Below are 22,887 nucleotides of genomic sequence, written 5' to 3' on the forward strand. Positions count from 1 at the left end.
GGGGCGCGCTGGGCGCGGGAAAGCGCGGGTCGGGGCCGCGCGGCGCCTACAAGCGGCCGGGGCACCGGATAGGGTGGCCAGGGGTCCCGCCCGCGCCCCAGGCCCCCGCCCGCGGCTCCCGCGGCATCCCCTGCCCGCCCGCACCTGGCTACCCGATCCGGCCGCGTGGGTGGGGGCGCGGAGAGGGCGCGGTGCGGGGGCCGGGCCGGGCGGTCCAGGCCGTGGCGGGGTCCCTGCCCTGGGCCGAGCAGCGCCGGGAACCACAGGGTAATTTTTAATTGCTAGCTGTGTACGTAATTCAGGGATGCAGATTTCAAATATACGCCAAAAAGGTAGGCAAATCTGTGTGAATTTTTCTTTTAATTCCCAATATACTTACTTTTTTGTTATTTTCAAAAGCTTGTCTTGCTTCTTTGAATGTGCAGACGACTTCTGTGTACTCGCCCTCAATCTTGGCTAGCATTTTAATACTGAATTGGCTTTTTTCCTGTGAGGAAAACTAAAAAGATATATAATTATAAGCAAAAAAATAATTTTTTTATTGAGACAGTATCTCACTTAGTCACTCAGGCTGGAGTGCAGTGGTGATTATGTCTCACTGCACCCTTGACCTCCCGGGTTCAGGTAAGCCTCCCATCTCAGCCTCCCGAGTAGCTGGGACCACAGTTGTGCACCACCACCACACCTGACTAATTTTTATATTTTTTTGTAGAGACTGGGTTTTGCCATGTTGCTCAGGATGGTTTTGAACTCCTGGGCTCAAGCGATCTGCCCATCTCAGCCTCCCAAAGTGCTGAGATTATAATAGGTGTGAGCCACTGCACCTGTCCAACAGAGTAATTTTTTTTTTTTTTTGAGATAGAGTCTCACTCTGTCACCCAGGTTGGAATGCAGTGGCATGATCTCGGCTCACTGCAACCTCCGCTTCCTGGGTTCACACGATTCTCCTGCCTCGGCCTCCCGAGCAGCTGGAATTACAGGTGTGTGCCACCATGCCCAGCTAATTTTTTGTATTTTTAGTAGAGAGGGGGTTTCACCATGTTGGCCAGGCTGGTCTCAAACTCCTGACCTCAAGTGATCCATCCGCCTTGGCCTCCCGAAGTGCTGGTATTACAGGTGTGAGCCACCACGCCCGGCCGAGAGTAACTTTTTTTTTTTAAACCCACATGGTAACTTAATATACCAGATGAAAACTGCTAGGTGCTCTCTAGAAAACAGCCAGCATCCTACACCTCTTTCTTGGAGACAGCAATGGAGTAACACTTAATTCCAAACCACTGCATCTGCTATCTTCCTCATCATGTGAGTACCTCCTTTCAGTAGCGGTTCCCCTGGGCAGGGACAGTGACGTAATTAACTGTGTTATATTCAGACATTAGCACATTCCTGCAAACCAAGGGTGTTTATGATAGCACTATTTATGCTCATTAGTATAAGTAGATACCCCAAGGCATTCTGCTGTTGGACAGAAGCAACCAAATCAAAACCCAGCCTCTAGACAATGTCTTTGTCCTGCTTCCTGAAAATAAATAAAACTTCTATTGAACTGTATAATATAAACCCAGAGAACCATTACTTGTATGAAAAGATAGGTGACAAAACAACATTGAGGAGTTAAGATACATTTGGCCAAACCCATTCCAAAAAAGAAATAATAATTTTGTTTTAAATAAACTTTAATTATGTATAGTGACATTTTAACACATACAACCCTATTCCACTGCCCCTCAGAAAAAGAAAATTCTTCTCTGTGATGTATGGAGATATTGCCACATAGATAATCAAAATTTATACCCATGATACTCTGTGCAGTAAATAAGGCAATAGCTATATATGTGCTCATGGAGAATTATTTTTACTTTTCTATACAAGTAAATATAAAATGTACTTCAATTACATATATCTAAAAAGAAATCTTCTTTGTTTGTATACATAAATAAAATGCCACCGGAATTAAATCCCCGTTAATATAAAAGGCCTATAACATTTCTTAATCTTATAAATTTCTAACATATGAAAAGTCACATTAGTGCAAGATTTTTTTAAATTTGTATTTTCCAAAGGAGTTTTTAAAGTATTCATTTTCCAGAGAACATCTTGAAATAAATGAAAAGTAGAAGTGCTTTTTTAAGAATAAATGTCTAATCAATGATTTTAAACTTTACTTAATTATGTATATTTCATATAATAGAAAACAGATTTTTAACCTAGTATTTTTTTAAGTATCCAAATTGGAATCAGCTAGATGACACACAATAACAACAATAGTAGGCCCACAATGAATGTTTCCATCCTTCCACACTTCATAAGCATAGCCATCTAAAAACAAACTTCAAGCATGGCTGAGTGAAGAGGTCAGTGAATTATCTTTGCAAAAAACAATGATAAACTGGATAAAATTGTCAAAAAAAATTCAGTACTCTGGAAAATGACAAAAGGCATACAACAAATTGAAAGTGTTTATTCAAGAAATACAGTGAATTTGTGGCATTATTAGCCTGAGCTCCTGCCATCCTGTCTCCCTACCCCTAGCTCTGTGGTGTAGCACTTCTACTGTGGTATAGCAGCAGGCTATGAGACTAGATGATGGAGAGGGCTGATTTTAAAGTGCAGAAAAATCTATGCTGAGGGGTGTTGTTGAAAACAATAACTGTTTTAGTGGCAAACAATTGAGGAAGATCAACATCACAGCTAAATTGGGGTTGCAATATGAGTTGGGGTGAGCTACAGATAAGAAAGTCAGCTGTAAATTTAACAGAGAGATCCAGCAATAAGACAGCCATAGTGAACTTTAAGAAGCTCCCATATATCCCAACTGTTATGAAAGGCTATATTCACTCAGGAAAGTCCAGAGATTGCCCTAGCTAGCAACGTGTCCCTGGCTACATGTGAAGCCTTGTGTATCCAGAAAGTAAAAGCCAAGGCAGATTTGTAAACTTCCTGAACTTTGAATGTGACTATATTTGGAGACAGGGCCTTTATGGAGGTAATTAAGGTTAGATGTAGTCATAAGGGTGGGATACTGTACTGACAGAAGGGAAACCTCTAGGTATCCAGGTTTAAAAATAAAAAAATAAGACTTAAACAAAATGAGTAGAAACATTAGTAGCTACACACTAGAAGAGAGACAGACCCTACAGAATGAATCTGGGCAGAAACTGTAGCTGCTATAATACAGTACCAAAAATGTCCACTTCTAAAAAACAATTATAAGACATGAAGAAACTGACTTGTACACAGGAAATAAAGCATTAAATGAAAACTATCCCTGAAGGAGCTGAGATATTAGACTTAGAAGACAAAAATGTCAAACCAACTTTTATACATATATTCAAAACTAAGGAAACATATTTAAAGATTAAATGAAAAGTACTAAGACAATGAGTTGTCAAATAGAGAATAAAGATACAGAAAATGAAAAAATTCTGGAGTACAAAAGTACAATAACTAAAATGGAAAAATTTCACTAGAGAGGCTTAAAAGCAGATTGGAACTAGCAAAGAAAGAATCCATGAAGTCGAAGGTAAATCTCTAGAGAAAACTGAATGGAGACTCACAGACCAGTGGAATACATCAAGCGCACCAACCAATATATGAATAATTGGAGTCCTAGAATGAGAGGAGTGAGAAAGAAGGGAAGAAAAGGTTTTTGAAGAAACAATGTGTGAAAACCTCCCAAATTTAATGAAAAACAGTCTCACCTAACCTGATCAACCAAATCCCATTTTCAAAAACACACAGATATGGCTGGGCATGGTGGCTCATGCCTGTAATCCCAGCACTTTGGGAGGCCGAGGAAGGCAGATCACCTGAGGTCAGGAGTTTGAAACCAGCCTGGCCAACATGGCAAAACCCCGTCTCTACTAAAAATACAAAAATTAGCCGGGCGTAGTGGCGGGCACCTATAATCCCAGCTATTCGGGAGCCTGAGGCACGAGAATCGCTTAAACCCGGGAGCCAGAGGTTGCAGTGAGCCCAGATCATGCCACTGCACTCCAGCCTAGGCGACAGAGCAAGACTCTGTCCAAAAAAAAAAAAAAACAAAAAACACCACACATATACACACAGATCTATCCCTAGACATGCCATAGTTGAATTTTTGAAAAAGACATGATTCAACACAGAAGGGAACCACATTAAGAACATAAACCAACTTCTCATCTGAAACAATGGAGGCCAGAAAGCAGTTGGGATATTCAAAGTGCTGAAAGGGGGGAAAAGTTTATCAACCAAGAATATTGTATAAGCAAAACTATCATTTAAAAGTGAAGGCAAAATAATGACATTCCCCAATAAATGAAGGCTGTTAGAAATCATTGCTAAAAATCTTGCCTTGTAAAAAAATCTAAGGGTTCTTCTATCTGAAAGAAAATAATAGCACACAGTAACTAGAATACACAAAGAGCTAAAGACCACGGGGAAATATAAAATGCTGTATAAATATTTTTTTCTATTTTCTTAACTGTCACAAGCTAGGCATACTTCCCATTTTATAATGTACAAGTGGTAGAATTTTACCATCTTTTGGCTGTCAAAAGGCAGATTGTGAGTGAAAATAGGACAATATTAATGACCAACCAAGTATCCTGTCCATCAAATACTTAATCCTAAGTGGCTCTGCTGTCAGATCCATAAAAGTGAAAACACATTTAAGCAGAAGCATGTAAAGAGCTAGTTTTAAAATGTAGGTTGTCCTTTCTTTAGATTTTTACACTTGAGCCTCAAAGGGGGTTATTTGGTTTCATAAAATTAAAAACATGTCATCTGTATTCCTTCCTTCCTTCTGCAAATATGTATTGAGCATATTGTTTGCCAGGAAGGTGCCTGTCATTCTGCTCTGTAGTAGTAAAAAGGCAGTGGCAATTAAGAGTTTGGAGTTGCCTCATTTAAAGGCTCCCTAGGAAACATGTAAGACGAAAACAAAAGTGATTCTGTACGTGCAGTGAGCAATACACCCAAAAGGGCAGCCAGAAATGCCAGGGAAAAGGGAGCAAGAAAATTATAAAAACGGCTTGTGAGAAAAATAGCAGAAGAAACTCAGGGAACAAATTTGTTAGAAACTTTTTGCTTTGTGGTTTATTTCACAACTTGCCATCTAATTTCACTCCACGTACTTAACCATCCATGCTTGTCTCCAGCATCGCACTACCAGTCCTTTCAATATGTTCTATTCAGGACTTCTTACCTGTACCTGAATGCCTCCCAGACACCTTCTCTCTACAAATTTTCAAGCTACTTTGGTGAGTCTAGGGTGAGAGTAAGCAACTAATTCAGTCCTGAATCCCTAAGACTGGTTTAGAAGCTCTGCCCACTCCCATGAAAGTTCCCTCAACAAACAAAAACAATTGCCATTCAGTCAACATTTATAGGTATAATTAGGTAATGGGGAATTTTGTTTAACACTATTAGTACCACCAGCCCAAGACAGCAGAAAGTTCACAACTTTGGAAAACAACTTGAGTTCTGGACGAGGCTCAATGTCTTATTAATTGGGGGCCATAAGTCCCACAGGTAAATCTTGGGTTGTATCTGTTGTTAGATTCCCCACTGGTTGGTGCCTGTCAAAAGTATCCTGCTTGGGCAACAAATGTTATCATTATCCTACTTCTTAACCATATAACCTTTGGAAAGCTACTTAACCTCTCTGCAATGTTTTCTATTTTCTATTCTGAAAATGAATGTGGTAATAATATCCAACTTGAAGAGATATTGCAAGAATTAAATAGGACAGCTTATGTAAAATGCACTTAGCAACTTAATGGTCTATATAATTATTAGTTTCTCTTGGTTGCAATGACTTGGAAGCATTTTAGGATCTTGGAGCATCTTAGAGCCACTGCCATGAAAAACTGTTATTCTTGCTCTGCTTTAGGTAAATGGTTCAACCAGTCTTTATTGTATTCGAATCATCTATCTTTTCACTTTTAATTATTTTAACTGGGCCCTATCCCCGTACCCCTTTTCCCTAGGTAGAAGTTTAATGTAGTTCCAATCCTCATTTCTAACTCAATACTTTACTAGGGAAGGCACAACTGTGTACATTAAACCATATGAAGATTTGAATCAACACAGAGCTATTCAACTCTTTCTTCTACTAATAAAACATCATCATTAAATCTTAATTTAGTATGGCTTATAAGAATATAACGGATATATCAAGCTATATCTTTGATGAGGAAATGTTTGTTGACAAAATTTATCTATAAATGACCACATCATTTCTGTTATTAGATGGCATTCCATAAATGTTCTCTAAGAACGCTGTTTAATCATTGAAGAGGGTAAATGTGAAGAACAAAACAGAGTGTGGATAAAAGCCAAAAAGCACGGGTAAAGTCAGTTAAGGTGTCCTCATTTATTTTCTTGATGTTTATATTTCTCAAAGAAATACATGTGCATTGCTTTAAAAGTCAAGAGCTCTTCAAAATAATAGCAGGCTCCTACCCCCACCTATTCCCACCCGTGTATCAACTCCTTTGAGGCAAAAAATTAAAACACTTTTATCTGTGTATTTTTCTAGCAACTTATCTCCATATTTTAAAAATGACATCCTTATACAACTATTTCTTTATTTGTTCATTTAGGCATTATCTGTTAATCTGCTAACATGGAAGATGAAACTTTAGCTTTTTTATGATCTCTCCATACATACTTCTCCTTTCTTACCTACCCAAAATAATAGTATCACATTATTTGACTAAATCAATATTCATTGAGCAATATCATGTGCAATTAGTCCTACTTTTGTCTCCTTTTTCTCCCCTTGGTATTAATACCCAGCTGTGATCCTGGACTGTCCTTTTACCACCACCCTGGAAGTTCCCTGTGGCCCCACTGGTATTGGGGCCTCAGGTTTTGTGATCCCATATTTTCCAATGTTTTGGTTCATTCCCTCTTTTTGACAAACTACAAAAAGGGTATCTTTTTGGAGACCCTGCATATCTAAAGATATGTTTTCTACTTTCACACTTTGATTGATAACTTTGGCTGCTATGGAATTCTAGTTAAGAATTTTCTCTATGAATTTTGGAGACCTTGCTTCATTGTCTTTTAAATTTCTAAGTTGCTATGAAAAGTCCAGTGCTAATCCTTGTATGGAACCAGGTTTTTGTTTTTTTTTTTTCTTTTTGGAAGTTTTTAGGATCTCTTCTTTATTGTTTTTCCATTGAATATGCTGGTGGGTCTCTTAAATCTGGCAACTCATGTATTTCACTTATAAAAAATATTCTTGCTTTTTTTCATAATTTTCCTCTTTCACTTTGCTCTCTTTTAATTGGGACCGACTACTAGACAGAGGTTGGACTTCTCTAATCTTTTCTCTTATTATCAATCTCATTGTCTTTTGGTTGAACTTTCAGAGACATTTATTCAACTTAATATTCTCATTTTTGCATTTAATTATTTTAATTTCTGCTATCATATTTTTTAATTTCTAAGAGTTCTTTTCTGTTCTCTCAATATTCCTTTCAATAATATCCTGCTTTCATTTCAGACATGTGATTACTTTCCTCTCTGACAATATTAATTATAGATTTGGGCATTTGGGAAATTTTCTTATGTAGTATCATCTGTTTCCTCCAAGATTGGCTTTCCTATTTGTATATTTTGTTACCATCACTGCCTTTTAAATCAGACACGTTCCTCAAATGTCTTTTGAATGACAGTTCCTATTTAACAGTTTCACCCTAAAAAGCTCACTGGCAATTCTGGGTATGGGAAAGGGCTAGCTAGTTGATGGGCTTTCAGCAGAGGGCGATGAGACAGTGTACCTGCATTTACACTGGGATGGAGTACTCCTCCAAATGTCAGTATCTGTCGTTCTTTTTCTTGAATGTATCTGACAACCATATATCCTCCTTCAACCAACTGCTTGTTGGAGGCAGTGGCTGCCAATGTTCTGGATGTGGATTTCAGGAAGAGGTTAACTAAATGTGTGTGCAGGAGGGAGGCGCCCACAATTCAGCATGTAAACTTTCAGGTCATTCTGCTTTCAGTGAAGTACCACATCTCTGCCCTTGATTGTACCTTGGGCCTCAAAGCTGAGTTTCTCTAATTCAATCTGTCAAAAAAGTGAATCTCAGGGCTTCTACTAAGGTGTGGAGGGCCCAGGTGGAGGAACTGCAGGTTTCCCTATCAAACCTTCTCAGATGCTTCTTCATCAGTTCTTTGAATCCATCCCCCTATGTCCATATGCTTTGCTTCTAACAACTCTCACCTGCAGGCTTCTTTAGAGCCCTACTTTTGGGCTACAAGTACAACTTCAGCAGCATGCCAAGAGAGTCTGTAGTACCTGAAAATGTATATACCCCCCCACCACCAGCTGGAGCTCATTACTGGTACAACAGTGTACCTCTAGCCTAGAGTGTAATATACACTCTAGAGCTTCCCTACAAGATGAGACAGAGGCTGGAATTTAGCCTAAGATCCCACTCTTGCTTCATTTCCTTCCATTCACTGCTTCCTACTTTCCCCATTCTCATACTGGTTTCTCCTTGGAACACCTCCTTAATAAACAATTCCATATGAATCCACATCTCAGGTTCAACTTTTGGGAAATCTGGCCTAAGACTATCATATGGTTGCTCAGATTTGGGAAAGTATCTGGGAGTCTAACCACTGTTTATCAAACTTGCAACTAATTCTGTTTTCATACATGACCCACACCCCCACTACCACCAGAGATGCCTAGAACCTCTAATTCCTGAACCTTTCTAGTGTTGAGTTGAGTTCAGGTTATTCTTCCAAACATCTTGGGGTGCAAGCCCAAGATCCTCTTGGAAGTGTGTGCTTTAGTAGAAAAACATGCAGACAGATTACCTGACTTAAATCTATAGAAATTAAGAAGTTATATAGTCAGACAAATGTGGGTTCTACTACTTTACTAGCTGTGTGATGATAGGCAAGTTACTAAACCTCTCTAAGTCACAATTTTCTCACCTGTAAAATGAAGAAAATATGCTTATCTTAGTGCCTGTCACACAGTAAGTCTTATCCTTTGATTTATTTTCCGGTGGTGATAAGTTTATGGTACTGCTGCCATATGCCCTCACCTAGTTCCCACATTTCAGAGATGTTTGGCCAAGGTTAAGGGTATAGTCTAAGAAATTCATTCTTGAAATGTATTCCCCAGACCAGCAACAGCTGCAGCATCACTGGGAACTTGTTAAAAGTGAAAATTCTCAGGTCCATCTCCAGAAACTTGGGGAGTGGAGCCCAGCCATGTGTATTTTAACAAGCCGTCAAGGGATTTGAATGTATTGCAGGTGTAAGAAACACTTGCATCAGAAAAAATAAATAAATAAATAACAGACCCACACGGAGAATAAAGCCAAGACTTAGAACCCAGTTGGTGTGGTATCAAAGATCATAAGCAGAGCTAATCAATATACATGACACACCCACCCCTGATTAGGGATAGGGGAAAGTCATAATTATAGCTTTATTATTAAAGTAGCATAGTTGTTAATATAAAGAGCATTATGTGATAAATGAATATAAATAGGAGCTAGGAATGAAAGAGTGAAGTGCAGATTTAAGTTTGTAAAACTGACAGTGAGTCTATGCCACGTAGCTTTCAAATACTAATAGAGAAGTGCATTAATGCATGAAAAAAATTATTTCTGAGCCCAGAAGCTGAAGAAACACTTGAAAGAATCCTTAACTGTATTAATCCTTTTTGAAACAAGCCACTATATGTACATGATCTGGAACATTTGCTGAGGATAACTTATTTTAAGTTGTCACTTTGACAGTGTCACAACTATTGAAATTCCTCTGAAATTCTGAATTAGTGCTATGTAAGCGAATTATCTCTAGAAACAAAGAAGAGAACCTAAGAGCAAAATATAGCTCACTGAATCCACCACTCAGAATAGGGAGTTGGAGTGGGGAACAGAGCAAGAAGCAAATATTCCAACATCACCTGCATGGCAATTTATAGCATCTTCAAGCCAATCAAGTGATTTACTCCAAGGAGCACAAATCAGAGAGACAGGAAAGCCAATTCTTATAACACTGCAAAGATCCTACAGTTTTTAAAAGAGAAAACAGCCCTTTCCCTGGAGGAAGTGCAGAGTAATTCACACAAGTTCTTGTTTTAGGGGTGATGCCCACTCAATTGACTTTGACATATAATCTGCCTGAGCAGCTCAGCTTAATCTCCTGCATGGCAGAGCAGAGGGCTTCCCTCCAGCCCTTTAAGGCCTCTGTGTGAAAATCTCAAAGCTTTGCTGTTGCCATCCAGGACATAGCAGCTCTGAATGCCACCACAGGGAATATAAGACAGATTGGCTGAACATCCAAAAGAATACATATGCTATTTAGTCAATGTAGAGTGCTTTAGCACCCTACGCTAAAGCACACCAATACTCAGAATCAATATCCAGAACACTGGCAGCCACTGTCTTCACCAAGTAGTAGGTTGAAGGAGGGTTTATAGTTGTCAGATAGATTCAAGAAAAAAGAATCACAGATACTGACATTTGGTGGAGTACTCCATCTCAGTGTAAATGCAGTTACACTGTCTCATCGCCCTATGCTGAAGCCCACCAATACTCAAAATCATGGCTGACATAGGGAATTCGTAGTCTATGCCCGGGAGCATCCTCTGCCAAGCATGTTACCACACATTCTCAGTGGCCCTTCCTAGCACACCTGTGAGGTAGGTGCTGCTTGAATTGCATTTTGTTGGTGAAGAAATTAAGCCTCAGGGATGCTAAGTAACTTGCTTAAAGTCAACCAGATATTGCAGTGGAGTCCAACAATCCCAAGACTACCTGAATCTGAAAAGGCTGTTCTTAACCATCATGCTTTAATGTCTTCATTGAGAGTCCAGCCTATTTCAACAATTGCAATTTGTAATAAATATGCAATTCTCTTTGCTTCACAAGAAAAAAAAATTTAAAAAGCAAGATTATGTTAATTATATATGCATAAGGACAATATATTGTTTCTGATTGGACACTGGATCTCTTTAGCCTCGGATAGCTGTAAAGTCTGTTAGAAATGTGTCTTCTTCCTAAACTCATTGTGTAAACAGAGATTCAGCTGGTCCCGACAGTGCTTGCTTTGAGATTGGTGATGCTTTTGTTGCCATAGACACCAGATTTCAACACACCACTGAGCATGGGGAATCCATTCCGCACAAAGCAATGCAGTCAGCAGATGGGCACCGTAACAGCTAACTGCACATAATGCCATAACCAATATTTGTTTTGCCACCTCTCATTTAGATGATGTTCTCACCAATGAAGTCTGTAAGACTTTGTCTCTCATCTGAAAAACCGCTTCTTTATGACCCAGATAGCCATACTCACACATTAACGGGCCGAAGTCATTCATTTCTCTGGTTTGGTGAATGGTTAAGGCTATTCAGAAAGGAAAATCTGATTTTACACAAAACACTCCTTTATTCATCTTGCAAAAAGAAAGATCAAATACTTCTTGAAAATTCAGTTTGTTCAAGTGGCTAGCACCCCAAGAATAATGGGCCTGTTATCTTGGTAGGTTTCCCTAGTAACTAAAACCATAAAGAAAATAATTAGGAAGAGTTTAGTGACGTGTGCATGTGTGTGTATCTTATATCCACATGCATACATATATCTGTGTGCGTGTGTGTGTATAATGAGGACAACTTTTTTTTATGAGACAAACCAAACAATCAAGACATGGTACTTGACTGGTGGTCAGAGATGAACTTGTAAAGTTGAATCATGAAAAGAAAGACTTGGACACATCATGAACTGTTGGACCAGTTTACCTAGAGACCATGACCATGTGGGGATACTACAGGACCGTCCTGTCACTTGAAGGAAATCCATTGTATATTGTGTTGCAGCCAATCACATGACAAACATCATTTACCAAATTAACCAGCAAAAGTGTAATTAGATAAGTTAGTAAGAAATTTATATAATCTGTCATTTTCACATTCAAAGGCCAATACATTTAATAAAATTCCATTAAAACAATCTCCTTATAGAGCACTGGGAGTTTAAGTATTGGCAAAATAAATAATTAAGTTCATTTAAAAGAATTTTTACTATGTTTATTTTTCCATTTGCTCTAATAAAAATTATGAACTATGTTCTCTTTAAATATAATACAAATAAGTTTGGGTTTTAGTGGAATGTATATTAACAGATGAAAAGATATAAATAAAATGTATCTAAAGCTTTTTGGATTATTTTGAGTAGGTCTGTTAAATCATTGTGATTAGAAAATCAAGAAGAAAATGATCATTTTTTATTTAAATTAATTTAGAGTTGGAAGAGAAACTGCTTTATGTGATGCAGGTAAAAATCAATTGAATGACTAAAATAGGAGTGGTATCATGATTATCAGGCTCATGTTTTCTGTTTGGGAATGATGTAATAAAGTGTCTCTTGAATTATGATGAAATAATTTAAAACTGCTGGGATGTGGTTTGTTTGGGCCTTTAAAGGAATTCTAAAAACTTGCTGTATACAGTGAAAAATTACATCTATTAGGAAAAAGAAATCCATGCATTTGCTCATTCATTCAATAGATGTCAGCAGATTCCTTAAACCTGCAAGGAGATGGACCAGGAAGTGACTCTTTCCTTCAGTATAACCTACAAACCAGAGAGCTGGTATTCTTGCACCTATGGAAGAAGTCATCTTCAGTACAAGAAAAAATGATGAAAATTATGATGTTTGTGGACTCGGTTACATTTGTTAACAGGCAACCCCACAACATTGGGGAAAAATTGTAATTCAGAGTGTTGTGCTCAAGTTTGCTCTGTAAACCAGCAAGAGCAGCATCACCTGAAGCTCAGTAGAGATGCAGAATCCTGGGGTACACTCCAAACCCACTGAGCTAAAAGCTGATTTTTAACAAGATCCATGGGGTTTGTATGCACACTAAAATATGAGGATCACCAACTGAAATCACAGATTTGGCAACCAGCCTGGGGAAGATGGAACCCCATCTCTGCCACTGACTTGCTGTGTGATTTGGAACAAGTTTCTCAACCTCTCCGTGCCTCAGTTTCCCTACTGGATATGATGGCGATAATAATGGTGCCTATGTTATAAGGTTATTGGTAGTATTAAGTGACATATATGTAGAATCTAAAAACGTCTAACTCATAGAAGGTGAGAGTAGAATGGTAATTGCCAGAAGATGGAGGTGGTTGGGGGAAGATGGGCAGGGAAAGGGTAGAAGTTGGTAAAAGGGTACAAAGTTTCAGTTACACAGGAGGAATAAGTTCCGATGATTTACTGCACAGCAAGGTGACTATAGTTAATAATAATGTATTCTATACTTCAAAGTTGCTAAAAGTGGATTTTAAATGTTCTCACCACAAAGAAATGATAAGTATGCCAGGTGATGGATACATTAATTAGCCTGATTTGCTCATTCCACAATGTACACATCTATCAAAACATCACACTGTATCCCATAAATATATACAATTATTGTCAATTACAAATAATAAAATTTTAACAAAATTACACTTAGCTACATTTTGAAAAGTGGCATAATACATGAAAAATGCCTACAACAGTGTGTGGAAATAAGTGATCAATCATTGTCAGTTCGTATTACATCATTTCATCATTCACTGGGTTCTGGGTCATGGATAACAAAGGGTCTAAGCTGTAGCCCATAGACGTGCCTGCTTTCTGGTAGATCTGTAATCAGGCAATTAGGAATTGAACCCAGCCTACAAAAATCCAGCTTGCCCAATCCTGCTGCCATTTCAAGCCAAACTTCAGGGTTTACTTAGGCAGTATGCAACACACACCTGCCTGAAAAATGGGGACCGCTCAAATCCAAAGACTGAATGAAATCCTACACATGCATTTTGTTTGGTAAAAGTTGAAAGGAATAGTAAGGACACTCAGTTTCTACCCTGGAAACCTCCATCCTAATTTTCTGCTCATCAGTTTGGCATATATTAAAAACTCTGAAGAAACCCAGTGAGAACACAGGCACTCCCAAATGCTGGTGGAGAGAATAGAAATTGATGGAACATTTTTGGAGAGCAATTTCATAATCCTCTATCAAATAAAAAATACATGTGAACTTTGACCCATCAATTGTGTTTTAAAAATTTATCCTACATAGATACATGCAAAAGCAGGCAAAAATACAAATATAGAAAGACATATATATGTGTGTATACACACATATATATTACATGTACGCATTTTACTCTGTAAACCACCTGCCCCTTCGTCACTTAGTAGGAGTCTCTAGGCGTCTTGGGTATCAAATCGAAAAAGCAGTATATATAGCGTTTGTTACTATCCATGGTTTCAGGCATCCACTGGGGGTCTTGGAACACATCCCTGGCAGATACAGGGAGACTACTGTATATGTATATGCATGTATATTATTTATGGCACTATTTATTTGTGATAGCAAAAAAGAAGAAATGAGTCAACCTAAATGTCCATCAATAAGGGTTAAATTATAGTATAACCATTAAATGGAATGAGTATAAAGAATGTTACATCTCTATACAATATGCAAAGATGCCCAATGTACATTAAGCAAGAAAGTAAGCTGTATAATATATGTATAATATGATAATTTGTATAAGTGGATAAAATATAGGTATTTTATGGAATAGACTTCTAAAAAAAGAAAAAAGTTAACTTTTAAAATAAATTTTAAATAAACAATTTAAAGACTCATTTTGTTTTAGATCTTTGATGAGAGAAATAATTTTTAAGAAAAACTAGGAAAAATGCAGTTGCTGCCATAAAATATACTCCCCAAACTTTACTAGTTTAAATCTTAATTAATAGTTAATATCTTAGCTTTCATTTAATTGGCAGCTAGCTGACAGCAAAAACAAGATACCTTACAGGTGTCATGACGCATGGAGGTGACCTGGGAAAGGGAAGAGAAACACCAAAGGAAGGAAAAGCGAATGGATAAAGGAGGTCACAAGACAGACCTTGCCAAGGGATGCCAAAGGGCAGATGCTTTGGTAACAACCCAATAGCCATTTCCTTCTTCCTTTTTTCATATCAGAACCTGTGTCCAATGATAGAGGTTAAAAATAAAAACACTAGCCTTCCCAGCCTCCCTGAAACTAGAACTGACTAATGACCAAGTGCTGGGCAATGAGTCAGCAGGGAAATTCTTCTAGGACAGAGTGTTCTACATGACATTAGAAAAAGATGCAGGGGAAAAAAGCCTCAGACTTTCCCTCACTACTTCAGTTAGGGGAACACGATTAGTGTACGATTAGTACTTCAGTTAGGGGAACAATGAATTACAGCAGCCATCTTACAACATTGAAAGGTGAAACAGCTCAAACACTGAGAATAGCAGAGAAAACGCCTGGAAAGAGCTTGGATTTGGATAACTCTCCTGAGTTGCTGAAACAATCCTGGAGTGGCCTAGTTTTCCACTCCTTGCTAAGTGAGGTAATAAATGTTCTCATTATTTAGATGACTTTTTATTGGGCATTTTGTTATTTACAGCTAAAAGCATTGCCCCTTATACAGCTGCCAACCACCTGCCTTAGAAATGAGCCAAAGACCCAATTAACAACTTTGCAATAATTTGTTGTTGTTGTTGTTGTTGTTTTCAAATCACAGCAGGAAGATAGATACGTCATATTAAGTATCATTTTCTATCTGATATTCAGAATTACCTTAGGTTTTCTGTTAGTAGTAGCGAAAAAGGCGACCATTGATTCCATTTAGCAGCTACTATGTGCCAAGCACTGTGCTAGGTACTATATCTAGGACTGGTCATCACAGCAACTTCCAAACCAGTTTCCTTTGGCTGGGGAAATAAAATCACATCTACATGTTTCCCAGCTTACTTAAACAATTTAGCATTTCATTACAAACATAAACCACAAACCACTAGTTGTACTTGTGACTTTGTCACCTACAGAAATCACAGATATATGCGTACCACACTGCAGCTGTGGAGGGTATCTCAAAATATCATTGACTCTCATCACTGTTTCAAAAGTATCATCCTTTAGCCTGCTGTAAAATCTTATTTAATGTGTTGATAAAGGAGCACATACGCTACTGCTCACACATTTTAAAAATGTTTTGGTAACGGCGTTGCAATATAATTGACTTCCTTTGTAATTCTGTGTGTTTTATTTTATGCATTTAAAAATATTATTCTAAGAAGAGGCCTTGGCACAAAAGGGGTTTAAACCCCCCACAACCAGTCCCCCTTGTTATCATTCTTAATATTTTCAATCCACTCTTAATACAGAAAACCAGGGCGATCTTTCTAAAAGGTAAGTCAGATCAAGATTTTTCCTCCTTTAAACACGAAACAAATGCAGACTCCTAACTTTTGACTAACTTGGGCCTCCAGGATCTAATTTTACCCTGCTCATGTCTCCTTCCATGGTTTCAAACTCCTCTATCCCCTGCTCTCTCTCTGCTCCAGCCATGCTAGCCTCCTTCTATTTCTTTGAAATATCCAAGTCATTTCCTACCTTAGGGGCTCTTGCCCTCTTCCTGGAATGCCTGTTCTTAGAGCAGCCACTTGGTTCCCATGCTCTAGTGATAAGCCAGGACGCTGCCTCCACAGAGAAGCTTTCCTACCAAACAGCAGCCCTCCCCTTTCCCACCTGTCCTCAGTTAGTTCCTGATTACATCCTTAAGACCACTTACCTAAAATGATTGATGTTATTTTTTTTCTTCACCAACAGAGTTATATTTTTTGTTCACTACTGAACCCAAGAATCTAGTAAGTTGCCTCACACCGTGTAGAAACCTGACATTTACTGAATGAATGAAAGAAAACCAGAACAAGTCAACAAAGAAGCTCTTATTAATCAATTTACAGGTGAGGAAATTGAGGCTCAACGATATTAAAATATTTTTCCCACTTTGGGAGGCCGCGGCGGGTGGATCACGAGGTCAGGAGATCGAGACCATCCTGGCTAACACCGTGAAACCCCGTCTCTACTAAAAATGCAAAAAATTAGCCGGGCACGGTGGCAGGGGCCTGTAGTCCCAGCTACTTGGGAGGCTGAGGCAGGAGAATGGCGTGAACCCGGGAGGCGGAGCTTGCAGTGAGCCCAGATAGCGCGCACTGCACTCCAGCCTGGGGGAAAGAACAAGACTCTGTCCAAGATCACTCAGTGGCAGAGTTATTATTTTAACTGAGATCCTAGGTCTCCCCCGAATCCCTCTGCCATTGTCTGCTACATTTCCCCCAATCAGTGGAAAGCCGAATGGACCCAATATAAGTTTTTATGGCATGATTTCTTGAGACTTCAATGCCCCATTGCTTAAGGATATCTGCCTAAGAAATCCTTGGAGCTACTCCAGGAAGGCCAAGTTAAGTGAAAATACATGCCTGGAGAGAGGGATTCTCTGTCTCTTGCCACATACACATACATCTTTTTCTTATATCTGAACCTTGTAAACATAAATACAAACAACAAAATCAAATAAAAAGAAAAGAACCTAGAAAAGGGTAAACTAAGGAAGAAACAAATTAGATAAACCCAGGGGAAATGTCTACACATAAATATAGATCTGCTAAGGTACTGTACGCTAGCTTATATGGACCACAATTCTAGCCATACAGTCCCTAGTAGCCAACACAAAGTGAGAAACAGAATCAGTTACATGACATATTTTGAAGATTTTTAAAATTCAATTGCCAGGAGTCACACAACTATTACTGTCTCTACAATCTGAGAGCAATTCCTCTTGTGGGTCTTTAGAGTGAAAGGTAGAATATAGTAATCAGCATTCTAAACTATAGACCTTTTAAATAAACATATCAAGCTTCATAGAATGGTGTCTTATAGTATGCCTTAATAGAGGTGGCAGGTATAATGCCAAAACCTATGCAGCACAGTATTGCCTTGCTATTCAAAGCATGCTCTATGGACCCGCAACATCAGGATCACCCAGGAACTTGCAGCTCTACAAGATCTGCGGGTGATTCCTAAGCACATTAAAGTTTAAGAAGCACTGCTTTATTGGTTGAGCTTAAGCCATGAAAAATAATTGGAAGAAACTACAATTCATTCATTCATTCATTTAACAAATATTTACTGAAACTTTGGCAGTAGGAAAGGATTTCTTTAAACATGACACCAAAACTACCACCGTAAAGGAAAATATTGATAAATGGTACACCACTAAAATTGAGTGATATTTGCAAACACACACAAAGCTGGGCATCTAAAAATGTGTCAGGCAGTCTTGGCAATGAACATCAATGAAACCAAAAATGTCTACCCTTATGGAGCTTACATTCTAATCAGCGAAGACATAAATAAACAATTTAAGTAAAACAAATCACGAAAGGGGGATAAGTTGAGGGTGGGGTTGCAATTTTAAATAGGGTAGTCAGGAAAAGCCTCATTGAGGAAGTAAAGACCTATACAAGGCCAGGCACAGTGCTCATGACTGTCATCCCAGAACTTTAGGAGACTGAGGTGGGCAGATCACTTGAGCCCAGGAGTTCCAGAACAGCATAGGCAACATGGTGAAACTCTGTCTCTACAAAAAATACAAAAAATTAGCTGGGTGTGGTGGCGCATGCCTGTGGTGTCACCTACTTGGGAGGCTGAGGTAGGAGGATCACCTGAGCCCAGGAGGTCGAGGCTACAGTGAGCCATGGTTGCACCACTGCACTCCAGCCTGGATGACAGAGTGAGACCCTGTCTCAAAAAATATATATATATAGATCAGGTGCGGTGGCTCATGCCTGTAATCCCAGCACTTTGGGAGGCCGAGGTGGGTGGATCACCTGAGGTCAGGAGTTCGTGAGCAGCCTGGCCAACATGGTGAAACCCCATCTCTACCGAAAATAAAAAAGATTAGCTGGGCGTGGTGGCACACGCCTGTGATCCCAGCTACTTGGGAGGCTGAGGCAGGAGAATCGCTTAAACCTGGGAGGCGGAGGTTGCAGTGAGCCAAGATCATGCCATTGCACTCCAGCTTGGGCAACAAGAGCGAAACTCCGTCTCAAAAAAAAAAAAAAATATATATATATATATATATATACATACCTATACAAGGTCAGAGATCTAGCTATAAATATCTAGGGGGAGTGTTCCAAGTAGAAATAACTATAAGAACAAACACACTGAGGCAGGAAAGTAACTAAAACAGGAAGATGGCCAGTGTGGTTGAAGAAGAATGAGCAAAGAGTAGAGTAGGAGTGTAGGAGGCTAGATCACGTGGGGCCTTCTCAGCTATTTTTAAGAATCATAACTTTAACTGTGAGATGACAAGCCACTGGAGAAAAAGTAATAGGGAGCCACTGCAGTATGTTGAGCAGGGAAATAACATGATGAAAAGTGTCTTTTGAAATATTTGTTTCTTAGAGGTAGACAGAACGGCTTGAGTGGGAGATTCTAGCTCAAAGTATATTGCACCAATCCCAATATATGGTGATTCATTCATTCAACTACTTATTAGGTGGCAAAGATGTGCCCAGTAATGTGGGGAGGATCTAAATTAGAGCGATAACTGAGGGAATTGCCAGAGGAATGTGAATATAAATGACATCGGAGGGGAAGAAACCCAGGACATACTGACAGATTATTTATAGAGAAATGACACAAATTCGCAATTCAATCTAATCAAGGTTTATGGATCACCTACTGAGGGCAAAGCCATGTGCTGGCTATGACTTGCGGGGTGGGGATGGTGTATAAAACTTGTACTTTCCCCTCAAAGGGCTTCCAGCCTGGCGTGCTTAGCCCCTGCCCTACACCTTTCAAGCCAGAAAGTCTTGAATTCCCACAGCTGCAGCTGGCACTGGAACTAACTGGTTTGCTCAGGTTAAGAGATGGCTGTTGTTTTTGTTGTTGTTGTTGTTATTCTTGAAGCTTGTTCCATCTCCTGGGAGCAGGGGCCAAAACACCTCAACTCGATTAGTACAAAAAATATAGATCTGGTTTGGCAGGAGGGCAGAAGAGAGGTCTTAATAAATGTCTTTGTGGATCAGTGTTGCAGATTGGCCTGAACCACCAGTTTTTGGGCAGAGTCCTTCTGGTCTGCTTCCACCTCTGTGACGTAGTGGTCACACACTCTTCCCATTCCATTCTGGAGAAAAGGCCTCAAGGCATGGAAAAGGGAAGAGGCAAGATTAAGGAAAACAATTGGAAAAAAATTTTTGAAAACCTCCTGCTGCCAGACTACAAGGTGAGGGGAGCAGACACGAATGCAACGCAAATGATATGTAAATATCTCTGTGGCCTTCTAAAAGGTTTTCTACAACTGGAATGGCATTTGAAAAACTGCTGGCAGTAAGAGTGACTCAGAAGCAGAGCAAACTATTTCAAGACAACTTTGTGACATAGACCTTTGCTGCCCAGCTAACACAGTGCACATTCTTTGGTAATCTTTTTCTCACTTGAATCAACCTCACCTGCTATAAATAAAAAAAATTTTAAAAGCGGTCCTCAGCTCCGCACTAGGGGGCACGGGTAACAGCATGGACACCAAGCGCTGCTTCGCCAAGTGCTTCGATGACTACCAAGGCAGCCTGCTGGCGGGCCAGTGTGAGGAGGCAATGGTGTCCTTGGTCACTTGCCTCTGCAGAGGTTATCTAAGTTAATTATTCTTTTAAAACACTCTACATACCTTTAATTTTTCTTCAAACGCCTTTCTCACCTAAATAAAGCCAAGTTAAATGTGTCACTTCCTCCCTAGAACAATAGTTGGCTCCAGTGGATTATGAATGAAAGTGCCTCTCTCTCCATTCTAGTCACTATGATCCTTCAGAGTTTTGTTCTTTTTCCTACTCCACAGGAACTGGCATATTCTCTTCTAATAACCACATGCTGATTTCAAAGTGAGTCCAGGAAAAAATATGTATGTGAAAACCAATTCACTTTTAGGAGCCACTGTAAAGTTATTCATCAAGAAAAGCTGCCCTGTCAAGAAAGCTGTGGTCTTGCCCATCCTAAGCAAATATTTTTAAGTGAAATAATGCACATTCAACTACAATGGGGTACATTTCCGGGTACGTTTCCGTCTACATTTATGTATTTTTAAAGGGAACACTCCTACCAGATATGCATTTAATAAGAGCCATGGGTTGAACCGAATAGTAAGCAAGACAGTAAACACATCAGACCCACAGCTGAGCAGTTATTTTTGGTTACAGACCCAGGGCTCCAGAAGCAACTTACCTCCACATCGGCCCCGAAGAGTTCCATTACTTTCTAGCACTCTAACATTCGAGGGTGCCTCAGCTTTTGACAGCAGAGTCAAAGGAAAGGAAATCCCTTCCATTTCTGAAGTTTTCATCTTACTTGAAAGGGCCACACTGTCATCCCCCAGAAAGCTAACAGGCATCCGGGGTGATGCCACGTTCAGAGTAAAAACAGGAACGAAGCGCAGAGACGCCGAATCTCAACTAATGAGAGACTGAAAAAGGAAAGAAGACGGACAAAAGCAGGAGACAGACCTCAAGAGACTGAAGAAATGCTAGCACCACAACAAGAGTAACAAAAACATGGAGAGCAACCGGACAGTGCTGCCCGAGCCACGGAGTCCGGAAGGGAGGCCAGGCAGGCGGCGAGCGCCCTCTCGCGGCCGGGGCTACCTCTTACCTCCTGGGCGAGTTTCTGTTTGAGCACCAGCGCGGCACACAGGTAGCCCGCGCGGCCCACAGACAGCTCGTCGGAGCCGCACTCCAGGAAGGAGACCGGCGCGCAGACGGCACACAGAGCCCGGAACTTGCCCAGCGGCTGCACGTAGTCGGACCGGCCCAGGGCGTGGTATACGAGCGTGGCCACGGCGTACACGCCCGCGCCCCCGAGCAGGAAGGCAGCGCGGGTGTCGGCGTCCGGTTCGCCCCACTCCTCAGCGCGGGCGCACGCGTCCATGAGGCGCACAGCTGAGCGCAGGTAGCGTTCCCGGGCCGTGGCGAAAAGCGGGCTTTGCGAGACGTGGTAGAGCATATACGCCACTCCGGCCACGCCGCCATAAACCCCCCCTGGCAGCCGCTAGCCCTGGCCGTCGCCCCTCAGGCCTCGGCGCCGCCCCGAGTGGGGGAAGCTCCTGGAGGATGCGCTGGATGGTGGCGGTGACCAAGGACGCCACCGCCTCCTCGCACTGGCCCGCCAGCAGGCTGCCCTGGTAGTCATCGAGGCGATTGGCGAAACAGCGCTTGGTGTCCATGCTGTTGCCCGTGCCCCCTAGTGCGGAGCTGAGGACCGCTTGAAGTCGTGCCCTGCAGCCCCGCACACCACCTCCGGCTCTCTGAGGCACTCGGATGGCGGTGTATGCGGCGGGGAAGGAGCGAGAAGGATGAGACGGGAGGTGACAAGAGGAGGCGGGCAAGGAGCGGATGGCCAAGTGGGGCGCCGGGTTGCTGCGAGGCTCCCGAGTGGCCCGGGCGATCGCGGGGGATGCGTGTCGTGCGCCCCCCCTCTGAGGCCGTGCCCTCGCCGAACCCGCCCCCTCCTGCGCCGCCGCAGCTCGGCTGCCTCTCCAAGGGGCCGAGGTGATCTCTGGCAGGACCCACGGGGGACCCGCGCCCCTCCTCCCGCTCCGCCCCCGGCTCCTCCCCTCCTGACGGAAGGCCTGGGACCTGCGGGACACTGATCTGGGACGCTGGGACTCAGCGTCCTGGCGGTAGAGGTGATGGTCTCCGGTCCCTTGTATACTCAAAGTGTGGTCCTTGGGTTAGAAGCATCAGCATCACCCGGGGGCATGTTAAAAACGCAGCATCTCAGGCTTCACTCCAGACCTATTGACTCCAAATCTGAATATTCAGCAAGATTCCCAGGTGATTCGCATGCACTTAAAGTTTGAGGCGCCACTGAACTAGGCTAGAGTAGCAAGACAAAACTGGGCGCCTTCTTTGAAGTTTGTATTTCATCTTGGTCGCTTCGGAGTTCTCATTATGAATGTTTCAATCCCAAAGGCTGGGGCATTTGAGCACATC

General features: G+C 41.0%; 1 protein-coding gene across 1 annotated transcript in view; it reads right to left on the reverse strand.

Moving 5' to 3' along the window:
- The window catches only part of LOC117977530 (lanC-like protein 3), a 291,833-nt gene extending 269,885 nt beyond the window's left edge, over positions 1–21,948 (reverse strand). The window contains exons 1-2 of the mRNA XM_063601935.1: positions 21,548–21,948; positions 380–499 (exon numbers count right to left, since the gene is read on the reverse strand). Coding sequence (XP_063458005.1) covers positions 380–499; positions 21,548–21,898 — 471 coding nt within the window. The 5' untranslated portion in view covers positions 21,899–21,948. The remainder of the gene's footprint in view (positions 1–379; positions 500–21,547) is intronic.
- Positions 21,949–22,887: the final 939 nt, after the last annotated feature.

The sequence above is a fragment of the Pan paniscus genome, chromosome X (assembly GCF_029289425.2).
Source record: "Pan paniscus chromosome X, NHGRI_mPanPan1-v2.0_pri, whole genome shotgun sequence".
NCBI lineage: Eukaryota > Metazoa > Chordata > Mammalia > Primates > Hominidae > Pan > Pan paniscus.